Source organism: Loxodonta africana, chromosome 19 (assembly GCF_030014295.1).
Source record: "Loxodonta africana isolate mLoxAfr1 chromosome 19, mLoxAfr1.hap2, whole genome shotgun sequence".
Lineage (NCBI taxonomy): Eukaryota > Metazoa > Chordata > Mammalia > Proboscidea > Elephantidae > Loxodonta > Loxodonta africana.
The window spans coordinates 23,914,728-23,940,196 of NC_087360.1; the positions used below are offsets into that span (position 1 = coordinate 23,914,728).

Consider the following 25,469-nt stretch of genomic DNA (forward strand, 5'->3'; position numbering starts at 1 on the left):
TCATGTGTCTGTTAGCTGCCTGAATATCTTCTTTAGTGAAGTGTGTGTTCATCTCCTTTGCCCACTTCTTGATTGGGTTGTTTGTCTTTTTGTGGTTGAGTTTTGACAGAATCATGTAGATTTTAGAGATCAGGTGCTGGTCGGAGATGTCATAGCTGAAAATTCTTTCCCAGTCTGTAGGTGGTCTTTTTACTCTTTTGGTGAAGTCTTTAGATGAGCATAGGTGTTTGATTTTTAGGAGCCCCCAGTTATCTGGTTTCTCTTCGTCATTTCTGGTAATGTTTTGTATTCTGTTTATGCCTTGTATTAGGGCTTCTAGGGTTGTCCCTATTTTTTCTTCCATGATCTTTATCGTTTTAGTCTTTATGTTTAGGTCTTTGATCCACTTGGAGTTAGTTTTTGTGCTTGGTGTGAGGTATGGGTCCTGTTTCATTTTTTTGCAAATGGATATCCAATTATGCCAGCAACATTTGTTAAAAAGACTATCTTTTCCCCAATTAACTGTCACTGGGCCTTTGTCAAATATCAGCTGCTCTTATGTGGATGGATTTATGTCTGGGTTCTCAATTCTGTTCCATTGGTCTATGTGCCTGTTGTTGTACCAATACCAGGCTGTTTTGACTACTGTGGCTGTATAATAGGTTCTGAAATCAGGTAGAGTGAGGCCTCCCACTTTCTTCTTCTTTTTCAGTAATGCTTTGCTTATCCGAGGCTTCTTTCCCTTCCATATGAAGTTGGTGATTTGTTTCTCTATCACCTTAAAAAATGACATTGGAATTTGGATCGGAAGTGCATTGTATGTATAGATGGCTTTTGGTAGAATAGACATTTTGACTATGTTAAGTCTTCCTATCCATGAACAAGGTATGTTTTTCCACTTAAGTATGTCCTTTTGAATTTCTTGTAGTAGAGCTTTGTAGTTTTCTTTGTATAGGTCTTTTACATCCTTGATAAGATTTATTCCTAAGTATTTTATCTTCTTGGGGGCTACTGTGAATGGTATTGATTTGGTGATTTCCTCTTCGATGTTCTTTTTGTTGATGTAGAGGAATCCAAGTGATTTTTGTATGTTTATCTTATAACCTGAGACTCTGCCAAACTCTTCTATTAGTTTCAGTAGTTTTCTGGAGGATTCCTTAGGGTTTTCTGTGTATAAGATCATGTCATCTGCAAATAGAGATAATTTTACTTCCTCCTTGCCAATCCGGATGCCGTTTATTTCTTTTTCTAGCCTAATTGCCCTGGCTAGGACTTCAAGCACGATGTTGAATAAGAGTGGTGATAAAGGGCATCCTTGTCTGGTTCCCGTTCTCAAGGGAAATGCTTTCAGGTTCTCTCCATTTAGAGTGATGTTGGCTGTTGGCTGTTGGCTGTTGGCTGTTGGCTGTTGGCTGTTGGCTTTGCATAGATGTCCTTTATTATGTTGAGGAATTTTCCTTCAATTCTTATTTTGGTGAGAGTTTTTATCATAAAAGGGTGTTGGACTTTGTCAAATGCCTTTTCTGCATCAATTGATAAGATCATGTGGTTTTTGTCTTTTGTTTTATTTATGTGGTGGATTACATTAATCGTTTTTCTGATATTAAACCAGCCTTGCATACCTGGTATAAATCCTACTTGATCATGTGCACCACCTTTTATCTCTCAAGAGATAAAAGGAAAGGGAAGCAAGCAGAGAGTTGGGGACCTCATACTACCAAGAAAGCAGCATGAGGAGCAGAGCGTGTCCTTTGGATACAGGGTCTCTGCACCTGAGAAGCTCCTTGACCAGGGGAAGATTGAGGACAAGGACCTTCCTCCAGAGCCAACAGAGATAGAAAGCCTTCCCCTTGGAGGCGAAGCCCTGAATTTGGATTTGTAACCTACTAGATTGTGAGATTGTGAGAGAAAGTAAATTTCTCTTTGTTAAAGCCATCTACTTGTGGTATGTCTGTTATGGCAGCACTAGATAACCAAGACACTGTGTAAGAGCTTTGAAAGGCCTTGTAGATGAGCACAAAAAGGTCATATTTTTTTCCTAAAAAATGTTTTCATAAAACATAAAAATGATCTCCTTTTCAATTCTGATTGGACTTACAGAGCCCAATCAAGTCATATGTCTCCTTCCCACCAAGGGAAGACATGTTCAAAAACTGAGGACATCCAGAATGAGGCTTTCCCCCCGTCCCACCTCCCACTCTCAGAAACAGTTTTGCCCCAGAAAGCCCACATAAATCTGTGTGAAGGCTGTGTCCAATTAGCCTCCCATAAAACCCCACCAGCAGGGACAAACTCTCACCATTCGGCATGAGTTCCACCACTAAGGTTGGGTAGGCGATGTTGGTACAGCCAACTTCGGTGCCACAATATTTCTTACATTCCGAGGGGACGACACAGGCAATTTTTTCTGGGGAGAGAGGAAGAGCCATGTTAAAAAGCAGATATCAGGGAAATGTTTCCTAGATTTGCCTTCTTCAAACAAGGTTCAAACAGTACATTCCTGCTCAAGGCCCTGAAATGGCACTACAAAAGATGCAGCTCCCAGCTGAGCCCTTCCATGCCATGCTCCTTCCCTGCTGGCCTGCCCATCCCTAGGCTGTGACTGGGAAGAAGAGATTGACCCTAGGCAAAAGGGAATAAACAAGGAAATGCCAGGGCGAGGAGGAAGGGAGCATGGTCCTTAGACTTTGGCTAGCTACCTTGCAGCTGAGCAGGGATAATTATCTTGTTCCACCTGAAGATCACAATGACTTGTAGTTCCTAATTTTGAGATTTATCCTAAGCACCCCCTAACAAGTAGGGTTGAAAGCCCAGACAACTGAGGAAATTCTCCAGTGACAGGGCCTTGGGTAGTACTTTCAAGATGTTGGGAATCTGGGGTAGAGACAGAATAGAAATGTCTTGAGAGAGGAAGGGGACATGTGCTGGAGACTAGGATAACCCGTTACCATCGAGTAGATTCCAACTCATGGTGACTTCTGTATGTCAGAGCAGATCTGTGCCCCATAAGGTTTTCAATGGCTGATTTTTGGAAGTAAATTACCAGGTCCCTGTTCTAAGGCAGCACTGGGTAGACTCAAACCTCCAATCTTTTGGTTAGCAGCCAAGCACATTAATCATTTGCACCACCCAAGGACTCCAGAGACTAGGATAGAATTCTAGAAACTTGGATAGAATTCATATCAACAAACATTTATTAAGTATCTACTATAGGTATTTTTTTTTACCTCACTTAGTGCTATCCCATATAGCAGTATCTCAAATATTTTTATAAATAAACATACATTATACCCATTCTGACTCATAGTGACCCTAAAGGACAGAGTAGAACTGCCCCCATAGAGTTTCCAAGGAGCACCTGGTGGATTCAAACTGCTGACCCTTTGGTTAGCAGCCGTAGTACTTAACCACTACACTACCAGGGAATCAGCTTGACAGCACTGGGTTTGGGTGGGTTATAGCCATTATAAGGGGACCCCTGTGACACAGTGGTTAAGTGCTTAGCTGCTAAGTGAAAGGTTGGGGGTACAAACCCACCAGCTACTCCATGGGAGAAAGATGTGGTAGTCTGTTTCTGTAAAGATTTTTTTAAAAAAGTGTTGCCGTCGAGTTAATTTCAACCCATAGCCACCCTATAGGACAGAGTAGAACTGCACCATAGGGCTTCCAAGGCTGTAATCTTTACCGCCGCACTACCAAGGCTCCTTTCCATAAAGATTACAGTCTAGGAAACTCTATGGTGCAGTTCTACTTTGACTTATAGGGTGGCTATGAGTCGGAATCAACTCGACAGCAATGGGTTTTGTTTTGTTTTTGGTATAGCCATTATAATATGTTGCATATTATATTCAGTTGCATATATTTTTCTCCTGACAGGTGAGCCAGCACAGAAGTGTTGGAGTACTATCTGGAGCACGCTACTGTCCTGTCTTCATTTTGGAAGGTGCTCACCAAACTTTCACTCTACTGTGCTTTTTTTATGCCACATCTCAGGAAACCATTTTGACTCATGAAGGCTGACAAAAGATATTCAAATGGCAATTCTGGAAAGGTCACAAAAGGGCCAAGGAAGAAGATATCACCCTGGATAGTAAAATGCAAGCACTGGGGCTCCTTCAAAGAAAAGCCCAGAAAGCAGGGCTCAGAGCAGCAGGCAAGGAAAGACTGGCTGGGGACCTTTGACATTAAGAAGGCCATTATACACATCACTACAGCCCTGGAAGGACTGAGCAACAATCTAGCAAAATATTAGCTGGAAGAAACTAGAACTGGAGGCATATCATGACTTTAAAGGATTTGAAAAAAGAGGGGGAAGCAATTACCAACGTAAGGGACAAAGCAACTCCACAGCCCTCAGGCTGCTCAATGTATGGCAGGAGAACTATAGTATGGAATAATATGGCAAGAAAAGAAGAAGACAGGGAGAGAAAGCAGAGCTACAAGGCTTTGGAAGTGACTTGGAGCCAGGAAAACGGAAGAGAGTTGCTGGTGAGTCCTGCAGAAGGCATTACCTGTGTACAGGATGCGGCTGATCATTCCCGGCATCACCATGAGGAACATGGGCAGCAGCTTCATGTACCCGCACAGGATGCAGCCAGCCTTCACGTGAGACATGTTCTTGGCCGAGAGGCAGCGCTGCACGATGACCTGCCAGGTAAAGCCCAGTCAGGGAAGGGCGTGGGCCAGAGGCCCCTGAGACATCTCCTCACCCTCCCTGTCCTGGGTCCTTAGCCAGGCAATCCATGTCACCAGAGCCCAGCTGCCCCCTGACCACATGAGGCCAACCCTACTTTTCCCAACCCCACAAACCAAGACCAACAAGGTTTCCTGCAGTGCCTTGCAGGAGGCCCTGTCCACCCTGCACTCCCAACATGGGTACCTGATCTGTGCACCAGTACCACAGGGCAAGGATGGACAGACCAAAGATGAGCCCAGGCCATGGGATGTCTCCGCTGAGAGGGTCCCGGAAGATGTGGAAGGAGTCGGCCCTCGGTGTGTAGCACTCTTCCTTGACGGTGGTGTTTGCAACAGAAATCAAGGTTGGAATGGCCTTCATGTACTTTTCCATGAAGGCTGCATACCCTCCCACTTCATGAAAAGCTGGAAAACATCAGTAACAAAAAAAAAAATCAATATTCGGAAGTTCTGAACTCTTCATAGCATGTTCCCTCTGAGGATACTTTAGAAACTAAGAGGATCCAACCAACAGACTGTGTGATCAGCTGTGTGATCTTGAGCAAGCCACTTTCCCCTCTGGGCCTCAGCTTTCTCATCCATAGCATGGGATTATGAACCCTGCCCAGCCACCTCAGGGCTACTGTGAGGATCTGAAGGAATAATTTTTGAAAGTATCTGAACTTCTTGACAAAGGGAAGCTCTTAGACCTCTCTCTTTTTCCACTCAGCCCCTGCTATCAGCAATGGCCTTTGGGAGCCTGGACACAGACCTAGAGACATACACACCAGATGGGACCACCCCTGGTGCCATCAGTGTGATGCGAGAGACAGAGAATGGGTGAGGAGTGTGAAGCCCTGCCGTCTATTGGCTGTGTGTCTCTGAATATGTCATTCCCTCCCTGCCCTGCCCACCCCAGGCTCTATCAGGGGAAACAGAATGAAAGCTCTTGGAAAATGGAAAAATAAAGAGCAGATAAGAGGCTTCACAGTACACACAGATGAAATGTATTTTATAACCTCCCATAGCAAGACCCCCTAGATCTGTGGTTTCCAGTCTTGTCCTTATGATCTCATAGACAAGTAGGACTTCAAAAAATTGAAAGAGGGGAAGGCTAACTTTGAATGGCCAATTTTTTAATTTTGTCAAATAAGAACAATTTTTTTTTTAAGAACTATCTCCTGCTATCATCAATTCATAAAGGTCATTTAACCTTAAAATGTAAACAAGACATAATCTGAGATTAAAAATTCAATAGTTGAACATATGGGAAACTCACTACAGTATTCTTATCCTTTTTTGTCCAGTTTCAATGTGATGGAAGATCATGTCATCACAGACCAACACTAGACCACTGACCCAGACTGTCTAAAAAGGGCAGCATTAAATCCAGCCTGAGACCTCCAAAGGTAAGGAAGAGGCCCTGCACACTCAGTGATGGCCCAATTCATGCTCCCCTCAGGAGGGTAGAAAGCTTCTGAACTCACTGCCTAGGCTAGAGTCAGGCAAGCTGCCCAGACTTGCTTTTCTCTACTGCTGTCCCACCTCCTCAGGGCCCCTGCAAACGGTTAACATTCTCAGCTGCTAACTGAAAGGTTGGAGGTTCAAATCCACTCAGAGACACCTGGAAGAAAGGCCTGGTGATCTACTTCCAAAAAATCAGTCATCAAAAACCCTATGGAGTTGCACAAAAACTAACTCAAAATGGATCAAAGATCTAAGCATAAAATCTAAAATGATAAAGACCATGGAAGAAAAAATTGGGATAATGCTAGGAATCCTAAAACATGGCATAAACAGTACACAAAAGATTACCAATGATACACAAACACCAGAAGAGAAACTAGATAACTGGGAGCTCCTAAAAATCAAACACCTATGCTCACCCAAAGGCTTCACCAAGAGAGTAAAAAGATTACCTACAGACTGGGAAAAAGTTTTTAGCTATGACATTTCCAATCAGCATCTGATCTCTAAAACCTACATGATACTGCAAAAACTCAACTACAAAAAGACAAATAACCCAGTTAAAAAATGGGCAAAGGATATGAACAGGCACTTCACCAAAAAAGGCAGCTAACAGATACATGAGGAAATGCTTGCTCACTATCATTAGCCATTAAAAAACAATACAAATCAAAACTACGAGATACCGTCTCACTCCAGCAAGGCTGGCATTAATCCAAAAAACCCAAAATAATCAATGTCAGAGAGGTTGTGGAGAGACTGGAACACTTATACACTGCTGGTGGGAATGTAAAATGGTACAACCAGTTTGGAAATCGATTTGGCACTTCCTTAAAAAGCTAGAAATAGAACTACCATACAATCCAGCAATCCCACTCCTTGGAATATATCCTAGAGAAATAAGAGCCTTCACATGAACAGATACATGCACACCCGTGTTCACTGCAGCACTGTTTACAATAGTAAAAAAGATGGAAGCAACCAAGGTGCCCATCAACAGATGAATGGACAAATATATTATGGTATATTCACACAATGGAATACTAGGCATCGATAAAGAACGATGATGAATCCACGAAACATTTCATAACATGGGAGAATCTGGAAGGCATTATGCTGAGTGAAATTAGTTGCAAAAGGACAAATATTGTATGAGACCACTATTATAAGAACTCAAGAAATAGTTTAAGCACAGAAGAAAATATTCTTTGATGGTTACAAGGGAGGGAGGGAGAGGAGTATTCACTAATTAAATAGCAGACAAGAACTACTTTAGGTGAAGGGAAAGACAACACACAATACAGGAGAGGTCAGCACAACTGGACTAAACCAAAAGCAAAGAAGTTTCCTGAATAAACCGAATACTTTGAAGGCCAGAGTACCAGGACTGGGTGTCTGGGAACCATGGTTTCAGGGGACATCTAAGTCAATTAGCATAATGAAATCTATTAAGATAACATTCTACATCCCACTTTGGTGAGTGGCATCTGGGGTCTTAAACACTAGCAAGCAGCCATCTAAGATGCATCAATTGGTCTCAACCCACCTGGAGCAAAGGAGAATGAGGACACCAAAGACACAAGGTAATTATGAGCCCAAGAGACAGAAAGGGCCACATAAATCAGAGACTACATCAACCTGAGACCAAAAGAACTAGATGGTGCCTGGCTACAACCGATGACTGCCCTGACAGGGAACACAACGGAGAATCCTTGATGGAGCAGGAGAGCAGTAGGATGCAAACCTCAAATTCTTGTAAAAAGACCAGGCTTAATGGTCAGACTGAGACTAGAAGGACCCTGGAGGTCATGGTCCCCAGACCTTCTGTTAGCCCAAGACTAGAACCATTCCCAAAGCCAACTCTTTAGACAGGAATTGGATTGGACTATAAGATAGAAAATGGTACTGGTGAGGAGTGAGCCTCTTGGCTCAAGTAGAAACATGAGACTGTGGGCAACTCCTGTCTGGAGGAGAGATGAGACGACAGAGGCAGGCAGAGGCTGGCTGAATGGACACAGGGAATATAGGGTGGAGGGAAGGAGTGTGCTGTCTCACCGGAAGGAGAGCAACTAGGAGTACGTAGCAAGGTGTATACAAATTTTTGTATGAGAGACTGGCCTGATATGTAACTTTTCACTTAAAGCACAATTAAAAAAAAAAAAAAAAAAGAACACTATGGAACACAGTTCTATTTTGACATGGACTCCATAGCAACTATTTTTTTCTGGCCCAAACTTCCAGCCTGCTCGAGCCCCACTTACCAAAGCCAGCCAAGATTAAAGACCCCACCAGCATGATCGCTGTCTGCAAGGTGTCGGTGTAAATCACAGCTGCCAGGCCACCTAAGCAGAGAAGACAATGCATTTGACCTCACATAGAAGGCAATCTGTTTGCCTGCTTCCTTTCCCCAATCTCCAGCTTCTACCTCCACACACCTTCTGAGCACACCCCCTCAACCACCCACGTGCCTTCCCTCCCTTGCCCTGTTACAGAGCTCTGCTACTCAGCAGGTACCCATATCTCCACTTTTCACTAAAATGCTTAGGAGGACTTGGGAAAAGGAGAATGTTTCTCCATATTTGATGGAGAAGAACCTAGGTGACCTTTTTTTTAATTTATTTTTTTTTTATTGTGGGCAAATATATATAAAAAAATATTTGCCATTTCAACCATTTTACGTGTAAAATTCAGACATTAATTACGTTCCCCATGTTGTGTAGCCATCACCACTATCCGTTTCCAAATTTTTCATATCCTTAACAGAAACTCAATGTCCATTAAGCAATAACTCCCCATTGCCCCCTCCCTCCTACCTCTGGTAAACTTTGGTCTTTATGCATTTGCCTGTTTTAGATACTTAATATAAATGGGATCATATAATATTCACTCTTTTGTGTCTGACTTATTTCACTCAGCATAGTGTTTTCAAAGTTCACCCTTGTCATAGCAGGTATCAGAAGTTCCTTTCTCTTTATGGATGAATAATATTCTGTTGTATGTTTATACCACATTTTATTTATCCATTCATCTGTTGATAGACACTTGGGTTGTTTCCACCTTTCATCAATTGTGAATAACACTGCAATGAACATTCGTATCTGTTTTCAAGTCCCTGCTTTCAGGTCTTTGGGAATATACACCTAGGAGTGGAATTACTGGGTCATATATATATGTATGTGTGTATATATGTGTGTGTGTGTATGTGTGTATATATATAACTACTATGAACCAAAAAGCCAAATCCAGTGCTGTCGAGTCAATTCCAACTTATGACCCAATAATTCCACTCCTGGTTATATACCCCCAAAGACTTGGAAACAAGGTTCTAGAGCCCTGGTGGCACAGTGGTTAAGAGCCCAGCTGCTAACCAAAAAAAGATCAGCAGTTCGAATCCACCAGCCATTCCTTGGAAACCCTATGGGGGAGTTCTACTCTGTCCTGTAAGGTCATTATGAGTCAGAATCGACTTGACTGCAACAGGTTTTTGGCTTTATAGTTGATCTAGAAGCCCCTGAGTGGCACAAATGGTTAAGTTCTCTACTACTAGCCAAAAGGTTAGTGGTTTGAACCCACCTAGAGGCTCCTTGGAGGACAGGCCTGGTGATCTACTTCTGAAAGGTCACAACCATTAGAAACCCTATAGAGCAGTTCTACTCTGCACACATGGGGTCACCATGAGTCGGAATCAACTTAATGGCAACTAACAACAACAACATAGTAGTTCCATGTTTAACTTTTTGAGTGAGGTGACCCTTTTAAGCCAGGAGATGCTTCTCCAACGGTGAGAAGAATTTTCCACAAACAAAACCAGGGAAGAAGAAAGAACCGACTGCAAAGACACCTGGGAACATTACCAAATTGGCATATCACATTTCAAAATGCTATTTGTATAACTCTCTTTTCTCGGACCATCTAAGTACCTTCTTGCCCCCGAAGTTAACTGGAACAGGAACCCAGGGACAGGGATCCAGCTGAACAGCAAGTTCCATTGCTGATCCTGCCCCCTAACTGGGCAGAAAAACACTTCTGCAAATGTGTCCTCAGTTGTTATTTGTGTCACCAACTCCTCTGGACACCTCTTGAGTCTTCCTCTAAAACCTCTTTCTATGTGTAACTCCCTCCTTCCCTCCCTCCCTACAGTGGCTCCCATTCTCTGTCTCAAACCCAAAGCCTCTGTCTGGCTTCCAAGGTGCCTATAACCCAAAGCAAACTCATTGCCGTTGAGTTGATTCCAACTCATAGCGACCCTATAGGACAGAACAGAAGTGCCCCATAGGGTTTCCAAGGCTGTAATCTTTATGGAAGCAGACTGCCCATCTTCCTCCCATGGAGCAGCTGGTGGGTTCGAGCTACCAACCTTTCATTTAATATCCAAGTGCTTAACCACTGTGCCAACAGGGCTCCTAAGGTGCCTATAGTGTGACCTCATCTGAGGTATCAATTCTTATCATCCACAATCCCAACCTCTACTACCTCCCAGTGACCACCCTCTTCCAGCTAAGCCCACCTGCTTGCTCACCCTACCTCCCACCCCATGCCATACCCATCCTCACCCCCATTCCTCTGCTTACACCATTCCCTGAACCTGGCACTCCCTTCCTAATTCTCCCAGTTTAGCCAGGTTCTCTCCACACCTGCAAGTCCAAGCCCTGCCCCACCTCCAGAAGAAATGTCCTCACTAGTATAAAGAAAATGATGAATCTGTGAAGCATCTCATAACGTGGATGAATCTGGATGGTATCATGCTGAGTGAAATAAGTTAATCTCGAAAGGACAAATATTGTATGAGACCACTACTATAAAAAGTCATGAAAGGTTTACACACAAGAAGAAACAATCTTTGATGGTTATGAAGGAGGGGAGGGGTAGGGATGGAAAAACACTAAAAAGACAACAGATAAGTGGTAACTTTGGTGAAGGGTAAGACAGTACACAATACTGGGGAAGCCAGCACAACGTGTCCAAGGCAAGGTCATGGAAGCTCCACAGACACATTCAAACTTCCTGAGGGACTGAATTGTTGGGCTGATGGCTATGAGGACCACGGTCTTGGGGAACATCCAGCTCAGTTGGCATAATAGAGTTTATAAAGAAAATGTTCTACATTCTACTTTGGTGAGTAGCTTCTGGGGTCTTAAAAGCTTATGAGCGGACATCCAAGATACTCCACTGATCTCACATCTTTGGGAGCAAGGAAGAATGAAGAAAACTAAAGATACAAGGGAAAGATGAGTCCAAGAGATTAATGGACCACATCTACCATGGCCTCCACCAGACAGAGTCCAGTACAGATAGATGGTGCCTGGCTCTCACCACTGACTGCTCTGACAGGGTTCACAATAGTGGATCCTGAACAGAGCTGGAGAAAAATGTAGAACAAAATTCTAACTCACAAAAAAGACTAGACATACTGGCCTAACAGAGACTGGGAAACCCCGAGAGTATGGCCCCGGACATCCTTTTAACTTACTAATGAAGCCACTCCCACGGTTCTCCCTTCAGCCAAAGATTAGACAGGCCCATAAAACAAAATGAGACTACAGGGGCACACTAGCCCAGGGGCAAGGACTAGAAGGCAGGAGGGGACAGGAAAGCTGGTAATAGGGAACCCAATGTCAAGAAGGGAGAGTGTTGACACATCAATGGAATTGTTAACCAATGTCATAAAACAGTATGTGTACTAACTGTTTAATGAGAAACTAGTCTGTTCTGTAAAGCTTCATCTAAAGTACAATAAAAAAAATTTTTTTTAAAGACGTTATCCTCACTATTCTGGCCAACACTGGAGGTTTCTGCGACCATCCATATAACTTGTGAGGTTTTTGAGTTGGTGTCAAGCAAATACCCCATTCTCAAACTGTTTCATAGGTGTATATCTGTCCTCCATGAGAAGAGAAGCCATGTCTACTACATCCTTTTATTCTTTACAATTTCCAAACCTGAGCTGGGCACCAGCAGCTGGACCCATTGAATGGACTCACCTGTGATCGTGTAAAGGCCAGTGATCAGCAATAGGAGAAAGATGGCCAGGTACAGATCCAAGCCCAAAGCTAGATTGATAAAGATGGCCCCGGAGAAGATGTCTGCCTGGAAAGGGGGAGAGAGCCAGAGTTAGGAATGGGAGAGGCCAGCTGGCTGTAGGCGGTGCTCAGTGCCTGAGCTGAAGGCAACCGTGGAACAGCCAGCACATCAGTGTATGCAATTTCCAGGGGCTCAAAGTTGGAAGCAACAGTCAAGAAATCAAACAACGCATTGCACTGGGCAAATCTGCTGCAAAAGATCTCTTTAAAGTGTTAAAAGGCAAAGATGTCACTTTAAGAACTAAGGTGTGCCTGACCCAAGCCATGGTGTTTTCAATCACCTCATATGCATGCGAAAGATGGCCAATGAATCAGTAAGACCAAAGAAGAATTGATGCCTTTGAATTATGGTGTTGGCAAACAGTATTGAATATACCATGGTGTGCCAGAAGAATGAACAATTCTGTCTTGGAAAAAGAACAGCCAGAATGCTCCTTAGAAGCGAGGATGGTAAGACTTCATCTCACATGCTTTGGACATGTTATTAGGAGGGACCAGTCCCTGGAGAAGGACATCATGCTTGGTAGAGCAGGTGGTCGGCAAAAAAGAGGAAGACCCTCAAAGAGATGGATTGACACAATGGCTTTAACAATGGGCTCAAGCACAACAGCGATTATAAAGATGGCACAGGACTGGGCAGTGTTTTGTTCTGTTGTACTATGAGTACATCAAGTCACTTTGAGTTGGAAGCGACTTGATGACACCTACCAGCAACAGCAAAGGTCGGCCCCGTGCCTTTTGGCTGAAATCTCACAATTAGATGTTCATGTATTTACCCCTAATATAATGTCCGTTTCTAGCAATCTGATGTCATGTTTGGTAAAGCAGAGGGTCAGTGAAAGTGAGGGAAAACCTGAACGAGATGGACTGACACATAACCACAACAATGGACTCAGACATACCAACAATCATGAAGATGGCACAGGACTGCGCAACATTTCATTCTGTTATACATAAGGTCACCATGAGAAAGAGCTGACTCAAGGGCAACTAACGACAACAATATATTCCTCCTCAGTTAAGAATATGAATATCTGAAGGAGAGCAACACTCTATTCCTGAATTTCCCAGAAACAACAACAACAACAAATAAAAGGATTCCACAATCAAAAAAAAAAAAAAAGTCTATGAAATGCTGGTTTAAACAAGGTGAAGGCAGTTTCTTTACAACACAACTTCTCAACCTTTAATATACACAGTGGAGTGTGAATCCCAGGAGGGGAACATAGCATGCAATGTTTCACAAACTTATTTAATGTTATCACTCTTTTTGTCGATGAACAACTATAACACCCGAGGTTCCTCCCAACCCACCTTGTGAACTATTACCCATTGTTTATACCTCAGTGATCAGTGGTTTATCAGACCTATTCCCAAAAGCAAATTTGAGTGCCGAAGAGTCTATGAGTAGACGCCCTGCCACCCCGAGTGGACATAAACTTCAGCAACATCGTAATTTTATCCTCCAGGCCTAGATGGCGTTCATCTTGAATCGAAAAACCAGAACATCACTAAACACCTCCTGCATGGCAGGCTTAGTGCTAGGTGGTTTATCTAGATTTTCTCAGACACCTTCAGAGAGAATTGTTTCCTCTTCACCTCTGAATTCACCCGTTATGTTCTTCATGCGGTTCCCAAACACGCACCCCTACTTCTGCTCCTCCATGCCTCATTTAACTGTTTCATAAAGCTACTAAGAACCTTCTACATGGCTGGATGGTGCAGTTGCTAATTTAGACTAGCAGAGAGCATGGGGATCGCTCAAAATGAATTTTCATGTCGTCTCTACAACACTATCAGGAAGGGTAGTAAGAAGGGATGATGGGGGATCTTGTGTTTTCAAATCTCTGGATGCAGAAAAAAACAGACTGCCCCTGGACAGGATGCATGAACTCTTTACTGCATAAAACCCAATGCCTTTCAGGCCATGTGAAGAGCCACCAGTCAGAGCTTGGGAACAGGCCAGCACTTTCTTTTGTTTCTTATCTCCCCCTCCCCACCCCAGCATACCTCCTAAGGGCCCTCCAAGGACCACATCTCCACCAGCCTGCCCCTCCCAAGTGAATCCCTATTCCCAGCCTCTTGGCTGGTGGAAAACTTGTCTAATATCACCTCCATGCTTATGTGCTAATAGGTAAGCACTGGCCCCCTTCCCCACCTCAGCCTTCCCCCTCACCCAACTCAACCCATCCCCAGCAAGGCAGGCCTTTCTGAGGACCCAATGCCTTAGGTCATCTCCTCTCAGGCCTCCCACATAGTCTTAGCCCCAGGGGATCTAATAAACCAGTGACAGTAGGGACAATTCTGACTCATAGCGACCCTATGTGTCAGAGTAGAACTACGCTCCATAGGGTTTTCAACAGCTAATTCTTTGTAACTAGGCTGCTAGGTCTTTCTTCCAAGGTACTTCTTGGTGGACTCGAAACTCCAACCTTTTAGTTAGCAGTCGAGCATGTTAACCCAGGGACTCTAGGGGATTTAATATCATTGTTTTATCCGGTGGAGAAGGACAGGCAGAGCCAGGAGATGGGGGAAGAAATGGTGACTTAGAAAGAGTCTCCCCACCACCACTACCACCACACCCCCACCCAGAGCTAGTGGTCAGAAGACCTGGACTTTAGCCACAGCCCTGCCACTACAGGCCTGAGTGACCTTGGACAAAACAGTTCCCCTTGCCACTTCTCAGACTGCTCATCTTTAAAGTAGGAAGGGCTGACTTATAGGGGCTTGGAAATCTCAGGAGCTGGAAGCAGGAAAGTCCTGCAGCTGAGAAAACATCCCTGACACAGGTCCTGGGCCTGTCCCTTCCTGCCCTCTGCAGTGGCTGAATAAGAGGAAGGATCCCCCTGCTGTGCGTTAGCCTAGCTACAGGTGAAATGGCCACTCCTTCTGGACTCTGACACTGGGCCACTTGAAATTGTGATGAGTATTCATAATGATGCCCCCCATGCTTCTATATTGTAACCATAAAGTCATCTGAATTAAAGAACCTCATTTGTTTATTGCAGTGGAATGCTGTTAAGTGCACATACTTGTGATTTTGTGGATTAGCTCATAAGTATGAGTTATAAAAAAATTCCAAAGCTGTTACTCCCTTATTTATGCCCTTGGTTGGTTTATTTTCCAGAGTAGTTAATTTTTAATGTTTTATGACAACAGGCCATAGTAGACTGTGATACCCTCATTAATATTTGCCCTGCTGTCATTACCACGGAAACCTTGTGTGGCGTACGTAGTGGTTAAGAGCTACAGCTGCTAACCAAAAGGTCTGCAGTTTGAATCCACCAGGCTCTCCAGGTTGTGTCATCTCAACTCTGATACTCTGAGATCCTGTGATTGCACATGTGCGTGTTTGCTGCCCATTCTGGTCCTAACCAAGACATACCTGAACACCAACCAAACCCTGTCTGGCACTAAGGTTTGACGGTTTGTTTTGTTTTGTTTTCATTTGTGAAAGTACACAGCCCTGGTGACGGACATTCAAACTTTAAGCAAAAGACAAAGCTCTTATTTTCCCTAGGAACCTAAACGGACAGCAGAGTTGCTACAAAGATTTATTGTAGCTGTGATGTGATAAGAGCTCCAGGAAATACAAACAGAGATGTTTAGTTATCACCTGTAATTCATAAAATCTGAGGCTTTATCTCAAGTGATTTTGCACATTTGACTAAGATACCTGACGCCAGGAAATTCTACAAAACAGGATACTTCTCAGAGCTTGGTAAGGCAATGTGCTCCCAGTAGCCAGTAAAATTCAATTCATGAGGGTCAATCAAGTGAGGGTGTCAGAGCCCAAAAGAATGCCACTGCAGGATGACAGCCATGGCCAAGGTCTCAGTCCTGCGCTTGAAATGCCTTCATTTTCTCTGTCCATCAGTTACACATACCCTGATCCCCTGCCTCCCCACCAAGCTCTCCTGGCACAGGCCCTAGTTGTCCCCTACCTGAACATGGCTCTCACAAGGCTACTCCTTCTATCTTCTCGCCCATGACAAACTATCCGTTTCTCCCCAATCCTTATTTGTGAAATATAAATACCTTACTACCTTAGCTTGTTAACAATTCTTTTCTTTTGCCCGTGAGCCCCGTACTCATGTGTATTTTAATGTGAGGCCCTAGGAGGCCAAGACGTCTTTGACTCATGGCAACCTCATGTGTGTCAGAATAGAACTGTGCTCCATAGGGTTTTCAGTGGCTGATTTTTTGGAAATAGGTCACGAGGACTTTCTTCTGAGGCACCTCTGGGTGGATTCAAACCACCAGCCTTTAGGTTAGTAGCTGAGTACTTAGCCGTTTGCGCCACCCAGGAACTCTTTGAGATATAGTCTTACCAATGTAATTCTTTTAAAGATTTCATGCTCTATGACCCATGGTGAGCCTGAAGCCAACCAAATTGCAAAGGCAAAGTCTTGCTTATCTGCACCCTTTCCTGGCCCTCCACTATGCCTAGATGTCCCTCCTTCACATCCTTCATACACCCAGTATGCAGCTGGTGTTCTTGCCTCACATTCCTCTCCGGTTCTACTCTGAGGCCTCGTTTATACTGTGCCGTTCATTTATTGGCTGCCTTATCTTTTTCCAGGGTTTTGAATTTTAACCTACTCTGTCCTGGAGGAATGAAAGATTTAGAAGGCAGGGGGCACAGTGTCAAAAGGTTTGGACTGAGTATCAGGAAACCTGCTTCTTATCCTAGTTCTGCTATTTAACCTCACAAAGTTCCCTTCCTCTCTCCAGACCTGTTTCCCCATCTGTAAAGGGAGAGCATAGGATGAGATGATCTGTCACATTCTGCCATCTTATACCTTCATGCCATCCAAGTGTGGTGCAGAATTGTGAGAACACAGAGTTTGGGTCTAAAGAGACCTGGGTTCCAATTCTGACTTTGCTATATACTAGTTGTGTGACCTTGAGCAAGTTACCTACCTTCTCTGAGACTCAGTTTTTTCTTCTGTGAAGTGGGTCTCTTAGGAGAATTAGAAATGGTATAAGTAAAACCCCTAGTGAAGGGCCTGGCACTAAATAAAGGGGAGCTATCATCCTTATTTGGAGTACCTGGATGGTACAAAGAGTTAATGTGCTTGGCTGCTAACTGAAAGGTTGGAGATTTGAGTCCATTCAGAGGTGCCTCAGGAGAAAGGCCTGGTTGTCTACTTCTGAAAAATCAGCCACTGAAAACCCTGTTCGAATCCACCAGCCACTCTTTGGGAACCCTATGGGACAGTTCTACTCTGTCCTATAGGGTTGCTGTGAGTCAGAATCAACTCAATGACAAAGCATTTGGTTTGGTTTGGTTTGGTTTTGAAAGCCTTACTGAGTTCTACTCTGACACACATGGGGTCACCATCAGTCAGAGTCAACTTGATGGCAACTGGTTTACTGGCTTTATCATCCTTCTGCTTTATTCAAGAGATCGCTGGCCCTGGGCAGCAGGTGGAGCAGGTATAACATTGGGCAGAAATCACACGAGATAGAGCAGTCTACACCATGTATGATTAAAAAGCAAAAGTCAGAAAGAGCTGACTCTGAAGGGGATGGGCGCCATTAGGATTGAGCTGAAAGAGGCGGTCCTTTGGCTACCTGGGGGCTTCCAAGTTTAAAGCGGTTTAATCAGTAACCTGGAAAATAGATGGCTTGGAAGAAAGGGAGAGAGGCTGGGCACTCGGTTCATTTATATGACTGCCCCTACCCCAGCTCCGGGGGCAAAGAGTGCCCGTTCCATAGCAACTGCAGTCAACAGACTTTCACCCGCTTGAACTGTGGACTTGGAGAAGACTTGCTTCCGAGCAGGGGAAGCCAGTGCCCTCCTCTACGTGCTCATAAGACAGGTGACACCTCATATCTGAACCGAGGCGTGGATCCTTAACCAGCCTCCTCCTCCTTCCTGCCTGACTTCTCCAGGATCCCTTTTTCTCCTCTTACATCCTTTTCATCTTTCCTCCCAGGAAGCAGAGGCCTGACTTCTCGACCTCTCCCAGGACTTCTCAGTCAAGGCTCTGCACACAGGTTTCTAAGGAAATCGGACTGCAAAGCCCAGGGTTTTTATTTTGTAATGAAAACCTGACCCTGATGGACAGGAGAAGTGAAGCAGATGGGTCATCACATTATCAGAGAGAGCACAAAGGTCAGGGGTACTGGCAGTGACAGGACACTAACTGGATATTGTTGTTGTCTCAGCTTTAAGAAAGCAGGAAAAGCTGTTTTTCAGCACCCAACCTAGCTGGGGTCTACTCCTGATTCAGGATCCTGAGCAAGTTCTTTTCATCCTCGTGACTTCCATTTCTCTGTCTGTAAAAGAAGAGGGTAAGACTCCACCAGACAATCTCTGAGATCCCTTCAAGAGTTGGCACTGATTGCCCATGTTGAAGCACATCAGAAATGGCACATAGAGTCAGATTCTAACCCTGAAGGGCACAAAGGCCCATGGCTGCCTCTATGGTTGGGGTCAGCCCTTAGACATTCCAACTCCTTTTTAATTTTCTTTTAAGGACAGCCTTTCACTGAACCTTCCTGAACCCATTTATGTTTTCAACTGCACCATAAGGAGGATAAGAAGGTCCATGTGTTGGCTCCTTGATGTGTGAAACAGGACTTTAACATAGCAGCAAGAAGGCCTAAGGTACCAAGTTAATAGAAACATGTAGAGCTGCCTCTTGGTGGGCCATCGTATGCTGGGGAATGAAACCGGGCTGTTTCTGAGACAACCAGGGGCAAGCCCCCAAGGCAGCAGACTCACCGAGATCTTGGTGAAAATGTAGAGTATCAGGGACAGGATGGAGAGGTAGATCTGGATCCGCTTGCCTCCAAACCGCTTCTGCAGGTATTCTGGCATTGTCACCACCTGCATGGGATGCAAGGGAGGTCCCTGTCAGCCAGAGTGACCAAGCACCGAGGGCAAGCAGAGTAGTGGGATCCACCCTGTGTCAAAGTCACAGTAGTGTGATCAAGGATTCATAACCCTTGTTGGCCAGAGAAGTCTGTGAGGTAGCCAGATGGCCCTGGTCCTCCAGCCTTTTATTCATCTCAGTTCCACGTGGCCTGCCATTGCAAGGTAGCTGGTATCATCCCAGCACATAGACGGTGCCCAAGAAACACCTGTTTTTGAATGAACACATGACTGGAACCAAGCATAACCAAGAAAGTAAATCTTTGCCCTAGAGGAGAAAGGAATTCTATATTCCTGTACAGAGCACCTACTGCAGACAAGACATCGTAACAGAGGTGGCATCTCCCAGGGCAGCGAACAAGGTGCCAGACAGCATTTGCACTTCCCCCTCTCTTCAGACAGGCTGTGCCAAGGATGGAGGCTACAGGCCTGCCCAACTATCCTCCAAGTCCTTCTCTGCAAATTCCAACCACATTTCCTATCGTGCTCTGTCAACCCTAAGCCTATTGTTTCCTGGATCAGACATGTGTCACCAACAGTCTGTGAACCTTCTGAAGATGCAGACTCAGCCCCGTGTTTCTTCTGTGTTGATTTTAGCGCCTAATGCATAGGCTTTACACCTAGTAGGTGTTCATTATATCTCACAGAACCAAACCTGCTACTGTTGAGTCAATTTCAACTCATATTGACCCAACAGGACAGAGTAGAACTGCCCCATATGGTTCCAAGGATCGGTTGGTGGATTCGAACTGCCGACCTTTTGGTTAGTAGCCAAGCTCTTAACCACTGCACCACCAGGGCTCCCTTCTCACAGAATAGATGATACTAAAGCTGTCCTATGTACAATGTGAGACAGAAACTTGGTCAGGAGACCAATCGTGCACCCAGTAGTTGGGTACCAGCTGTGTACTCAGCAAATAAGGGCGACTGGTGTGTATAAACGAAGGGGCAAAGACAGAAGCTATGTATCAAGGGCAAGTGTATGGCAGTACCATGCAAGTACACACCCAGGGCAATGGGGCATGATACTTCAGAGCATTCCCTGAAGAGAGGGAGGTTACCTAGGGGATTTCCTAGAGGGATAAGTCATGAGTCAGGACTGAAAACAGCAGTCATACCCAAGCCAAGTGGACCACGTTAATGTACCCATGGGCAGGAAGGAACTTTACACCTTGGGAGCAAAAGTCAAGCCACAGATTCTCTGCCAATTATCTTGCAGTCTTCTCTGCCTTCTAACAGGACCAAGTTCACATATCATATTGTGTCAGCAGGAAATGGAATAACAGAACAGGTACTTACCCCAGCCTTAATGTAAATGGGGACAAACACCCAGCCCAGCACAACCACCGAAACCAGTGCCTGAAACCAAAAAAGAGGTGGAGTCAAATCAGGAGGAAACTTAACCCATCCTTGCTGCCTTGAGCACTCCCCCTGTCCCCCACCTCGCCCCAGCACATACTCCCTCAGTTGCTCAGAACAATCACCATGTATTATCTGTTTTGGGCTATAAAGACAACTTCCTAGGCACCATCAGAGACCAGAGAAGGCCTTAGCTGTTTGATTGGCACACAGGAAGAGGAGTTGGGCAACAGTGGAGGGGAGCCCAGAAGGCTGCCTACTGCCAGTCATGGCACGGGACCCTACAGAGAACACTGAGTTCTCTGACTCATCCCTGTAAAATTCCATTTAGAGGCCTTTTAATAGTAATAATAGAAACAGTGTGGTTGTTGTTGTTATTATTGTGTGCCATCAAGTCGATTCTGACTCATAGCAACCCTACAGGACAGAGTAGAACTGCCCCACAGGGTTTTATAGGCTTTAATCTTAACAGGAAAAGATCACCATGTCTGTTCACCCAAGGAGCCACCGACCTTTTGGTTAGCAGTCGAGCACTTAACTATTTGTGCCACCAGGGCTAGTTAGAAATGGTGGTAAGCATTTCTAAACCTCCAATATGACTGGAAGGGTAGTGAGGGACTTGGCTTTTTAACACCAATGGGAAAGAGAAGAAAGACATAGTACTGCCATCAACTCACCCCTAAATCTCTGTTTCCCCAGGGCTGACCTAGATCAATGGATTTTCATGAAAAAAAAAAAAAAATTTTTTTTTTTTTTTTTTTTTCTGGTGGAAGGGGGCAGGACTCTGGAGCTCCTGAAACTATGACCCTCCTCCATCTGTACTCGAGGTAGCTCCAAGGAGTTGCCTAACCCCCAGAGTTCCTCACAGCACAGGGTGAGCTGGGTGACTGTTAAGTCTCCTTCCACCTCCAGGACACAGTAGATGTGATGTTACTCACATTCCATTCAAAGCCCCCCATGGCAATGCCTGAAGCTGCTCCCGTTCCCGCCAGTCCCACAAAGTGGCCACTTCCAATGTTACTAGCGAAGAGAGAGGCTCCAATCTGTAAACACAAAGATAATGTCAGGTGAGAACTCTGCTTGACCAGTACACACAAGGTGGGCCAGAGAAAGAAGAGACATGGCAGCCAAAAGAGGGACAAGGAAAAGGAGAAATAGCTGAGAACTTGACCCTGCTAGAGTCTGTCACAGCCACTGGTTCTGAGGACAGAGGTGGGACATGCGAGGGGGAATGGGACTTATCCCCAAAAGAGATTCTCTGTGAGACCTTTGTGAGCCTGCTGTGTGCCCAGCCCAATGCTGAATAGTGAAGGAGTGTAAGACATGGGAAGCCCACCACCCAGTGTGCCTCCCCTGGAAGTCCTCCACGAGGCTGTAGGCTCAGGGTCAGGGCCGTGCTATTCATTTTCATATCTTCCAGCACACCTGGTTTGGGGACTTGCCCAATACAGGCTCTGAGCAGAAGTGCACAATTTGGTTGAAAGGAATCATTTATTTAGAAGGAAGCCCCTGGACTTCTGTTAAAGGTGATGAGAAACTTAGGAAATGGATAATGGTAGTAGTTGGACAACATGGTTAGCTTAATTAATGTCATGAACTGTACACGTGAAAAATGTTGAAAAGGCAAGTGATTTGTTACATATATATTTACACAATGAAAAATAATAAAATTAAATTTTTAAAAAAGGAAGCCACTGGGTCTCAGTCCTCACTTCTCAAACAAGGTTGAGGTGAGCGGAGAGGGAAGCAGAGCTGATGATTTCCAAGTGACTCCTAGCATTTAAACTCTGTGATTCCATGTACTACCAAGTAACGAGATTACATTAATTATAATAATAATTCTCTCTATCTATATTGGAAACCCTGGCGGTATAGTGGTTAAGTGCTATGGCTGCAAACCAAAAGGTGGGCAGTTAGGATCCACGAGGTACTCCTTGGAGACTCAATGGGGCAGTTCTCCTCCATCCTGTAGGGTCTCTATGAGTCAGAATTAACTCGACGACAATGGGTTTGGGTTTTTTTGGTTATATCTATATAAAACCAAACCAAACCCATTGCCATTGAGTTGATTCCAATTCATAGCAACACCATAGGATGGAGCAGAACTGCACCATAGGGTTTCCGAGGAGCGGCTGTTGGGTTCAGATTGCCGACCTTTTGGTTAGCAGCCTGAGGTCTTAACCATTGCACCATCAGAGCTCCATATCTATATGTTGTTGTTATTGTTGTTGTCAGATGCCATCAAGTCAGTTCCTACTCATAGCAACCCCATGAACAACAGAACAAAACACTGCCCAGTCCTGGGCCATCCTCACAATCATTGTTATGCTTGAGCCCACTATTGCAGCCAATATGTTAATCCATTTCATTGAGGGTCTGCCCCTTTTTCGCACCTTCTACTTTACCAAGCATGATGTCCTTCTCGAGGGACTGGTCCCTCCTGATAACATGTCCAAAGTATGTGAGACAGAGTCTTGCCATCCTTGCTTGTAAGGAGTATTCTGGCTGTATTTCTTCCAAGACAGATTTGTTCATTCTTCTGGCAGTTTATGGTATATTCAATATTCTTCACCAACACCATAATTCAAACCCATCGGTTCTTTGGTCTTCCTTATTCATTGTCCAGCTTTCATACGCATATGAGGCCATTGAAAATACCATGGCTTGGGTCAGGTACACCTTAGTCCTTAAACTGACATCTTTGCTTTCTGACACCTTAAAAAGGTACAGCTAATTTAACCAACACGATGTGTCATTTTATTTCTTGACTGCTTCTTCCACGGGTGTTGATTGTGGGTCCAAGTAAAATGAAATCCATGACAACTTCAATCTTTTTTCCATTTATCATGATGCTGTTTATTGGTCTAGTTGTAAGGATTTTGGTTTTCTTTATGTTAAGGTGTAATCCATACAGAAGGCTATAGTCTTGGATCTTCTTCAATAAGTGCTTCAAATCCTCTTCACTTTCAACAAGCATATCTATATAGTAGAGCTATATTTTACAAAGGTCCGAGAGACTCCACGGACACATGCAGAAAACACTGCATTTTTCAAGGATACACACGTATCTAAATATATAGATTAGAAGACAGACTGGAAGGACGTATGTTAAATACCCAAGAAGGGAGGCTTGAGAGGGAAAAGAAGAATGGGGCTGTGAGTGGGAGACAAAGGAGAAAGTATCAAGTGAAGCAGGAGAGGGATCTTGCACTGACCAGTCATGGTACTGTGCCATCAACTCAATTGCATCTGAGCTCCAAAAGGACTCTAGACAGCTCTAGAATCCTTCCATACCCAGGAGAAGGTGTAGAAGCGTTCAATAAGTACCAAATGAGTATAAGTATTCTCACTCTTGCTGAGCGGATGCAGGGAGGCTTGTAGTTATTTGTCTAACATTCCTTAAACAAACAAAAAAAACCAAATCTGTTGCCATTGAGAGTCAATTCCGACTCATAAGGACCCTTTAGAACAGAGTAGAACTGTCCCATAAGGTTTCCAAGGCTGTAATCTTTACAGACACAGGCTGCTACATCTTTCTCCCATGGAGCAGCTGGTGGGCTTGAACGGCCAACCTTTCAGTTAGCAACCGAGCACTTAACCACTGTGCCACCAGAGCTCCTTCTAAAGTCCCTAAGATGGTCCAAATCTGGAACTAAACACATATTTCCCAAAAGGCACATTACTCTGTGGATCCGAAAAACTGCCCTAACTGTACCGGCCCTGCTCCCATCATAAGGCAGCAGGTGCTTCATGCCAAATGCTAAGTTAGAGGAGAGGGAAATCCCTGAAGATCCAGTAGAAGGGAGGTCTCTGGGATGATGAGGAGAGAGTGATATAAGCACATTCATTTATTCCATCAACAAATATTAACTTCCCAAACCGAAACTTAGTCAAGAGACCATGCATTCAATAGCACTATTCTTATCATTGAGGATTCCACTGTGAATAACACAGGCGAAATTCCTACTCTCAAGAATCTTATATTCTGACAGAGGAGACATAAATAAATAAGTCAAAAAATGTAGAGGGGAGGGGGACCTGATAGTGGTAAGTGCCGTGAAGTGAATAAAGCAGAGAGGGTGTAATAGAGTGACTCCTTTTGTGGGAGAGTCAGGGAAGACCCCTCTGTGGAGGTGACCTGAGAACTGAATGAAAAAAGTCAACCATGCAGATATCAGAGGGAAAGCACTCCAGCAAAGCAAAGATCCCAAGTGAGAATGAGCCTACATAATGGAGAAGCAGAAAGAAGGCCATAGTGGCAGTGGGGAGCATGACGGGCAAGATGGAAGATTGTGTGAGATGCAGCTGTGAAGTCGGTGGGGACTAGATCACGGCAGTGCTACTAAAACAGGATAGAACTCATGGATTTTATTCTAAGTGTGATGGGAAACCACTGGAGGATTTTAAGCAGAAGAAGGACATGACCTAATTTGCTGTTAGAGATCACTCTGAATCGTGTGGAGAGCGTAGTGTTGTAGGACAAAGGAGAAAACAGAGACACCAGATGGGAGGCTATTGCTGTAGTGCTAGGAAAGAGATGATAGCAGCGTGGACTGGGATGGGAGGAGTGGAGACAGAGACAAGTGTAGAGCTGAGGGTATGTTAAAGTTGACAGGCCTTGTCGATAGATTATTGTTCTTGTTGGCTGCCATCAAATTGGCCCTTAACTCATGGCGACCCCATGCACAACAGAATGAAACACTGCCTATGATTGGTTGGAAATTGAACCATTGTGATCCATAGGATTTCCACTGGCTGTTTCCAGAAGTAGACCACCAGGCCTTTCTTCCTAGTTTGACTTAGTCTGGAAGCCCCGCTGAAACCTGTTCGGGTCATAGCAACATGCAAACAACCACTGACAGATGGGTGGTGGCTGTGCATGAGGTAGATCGGCTAGGAATCAAACCCAGGTCCCCCTCACAGGATTCTGGTGAGAATTCTACCACTGAATCACTGGTGCCCGCACAATGAGGGAAAGAGACTAATCAAGGAAAACTCTTATATTTGGGACTTGGGTAACTGGGTTG

The 25,469-nt window shown here is 44.5% G+C and overlaps 1 protein-coding gene across 2 annotated transcripts in view; it reads right to left on the reverse strand.

Moving 5' to 3' along the window:
• SLC5A1 (solute carrier family 5 member 1) overlaps nt 1-25,469 on the reverse strand; it is a 76,719-nt gene that overhangs the window by 20,875 nt on the left and 30,375 nt on the right. For both annotated transcript variants that reach the window (XM_003419185.3, XM_010598716.3), the window contains exons 3-10: nt 21,381-21,485; nt 20,383-20,442; nt 18,934-19,038; nt 12,102-12,207; nt 8,382-8,462; nt 4,859-5,079; nt 4,491-4,626; nt 2,279-2,386 (exon numbers count right to left, since the gene is read on the reverse strand). In XM_003419185.3, the coding sequence (XP_003419233.1) occupies nt 2,279-2,386; nt 4,491-4,626; nt 4,859-5,079; nt 8,382-8,462; nt 12,102-12,207; nt 18,934-19,038; nt 20,383-20,442; nt 21,381-21,485 (922 nt within the window). The remainder of the gene's footprint in view (nt 1-2,278; nt 2,387-4,490; nt 4,627-4,858; nt 5,080-8,381; nt 8,463-12,101; nt 12,208-18,933; nt 19,039-20,382; nt 20,443-21,380; nt 21,486-25,469) is intronic.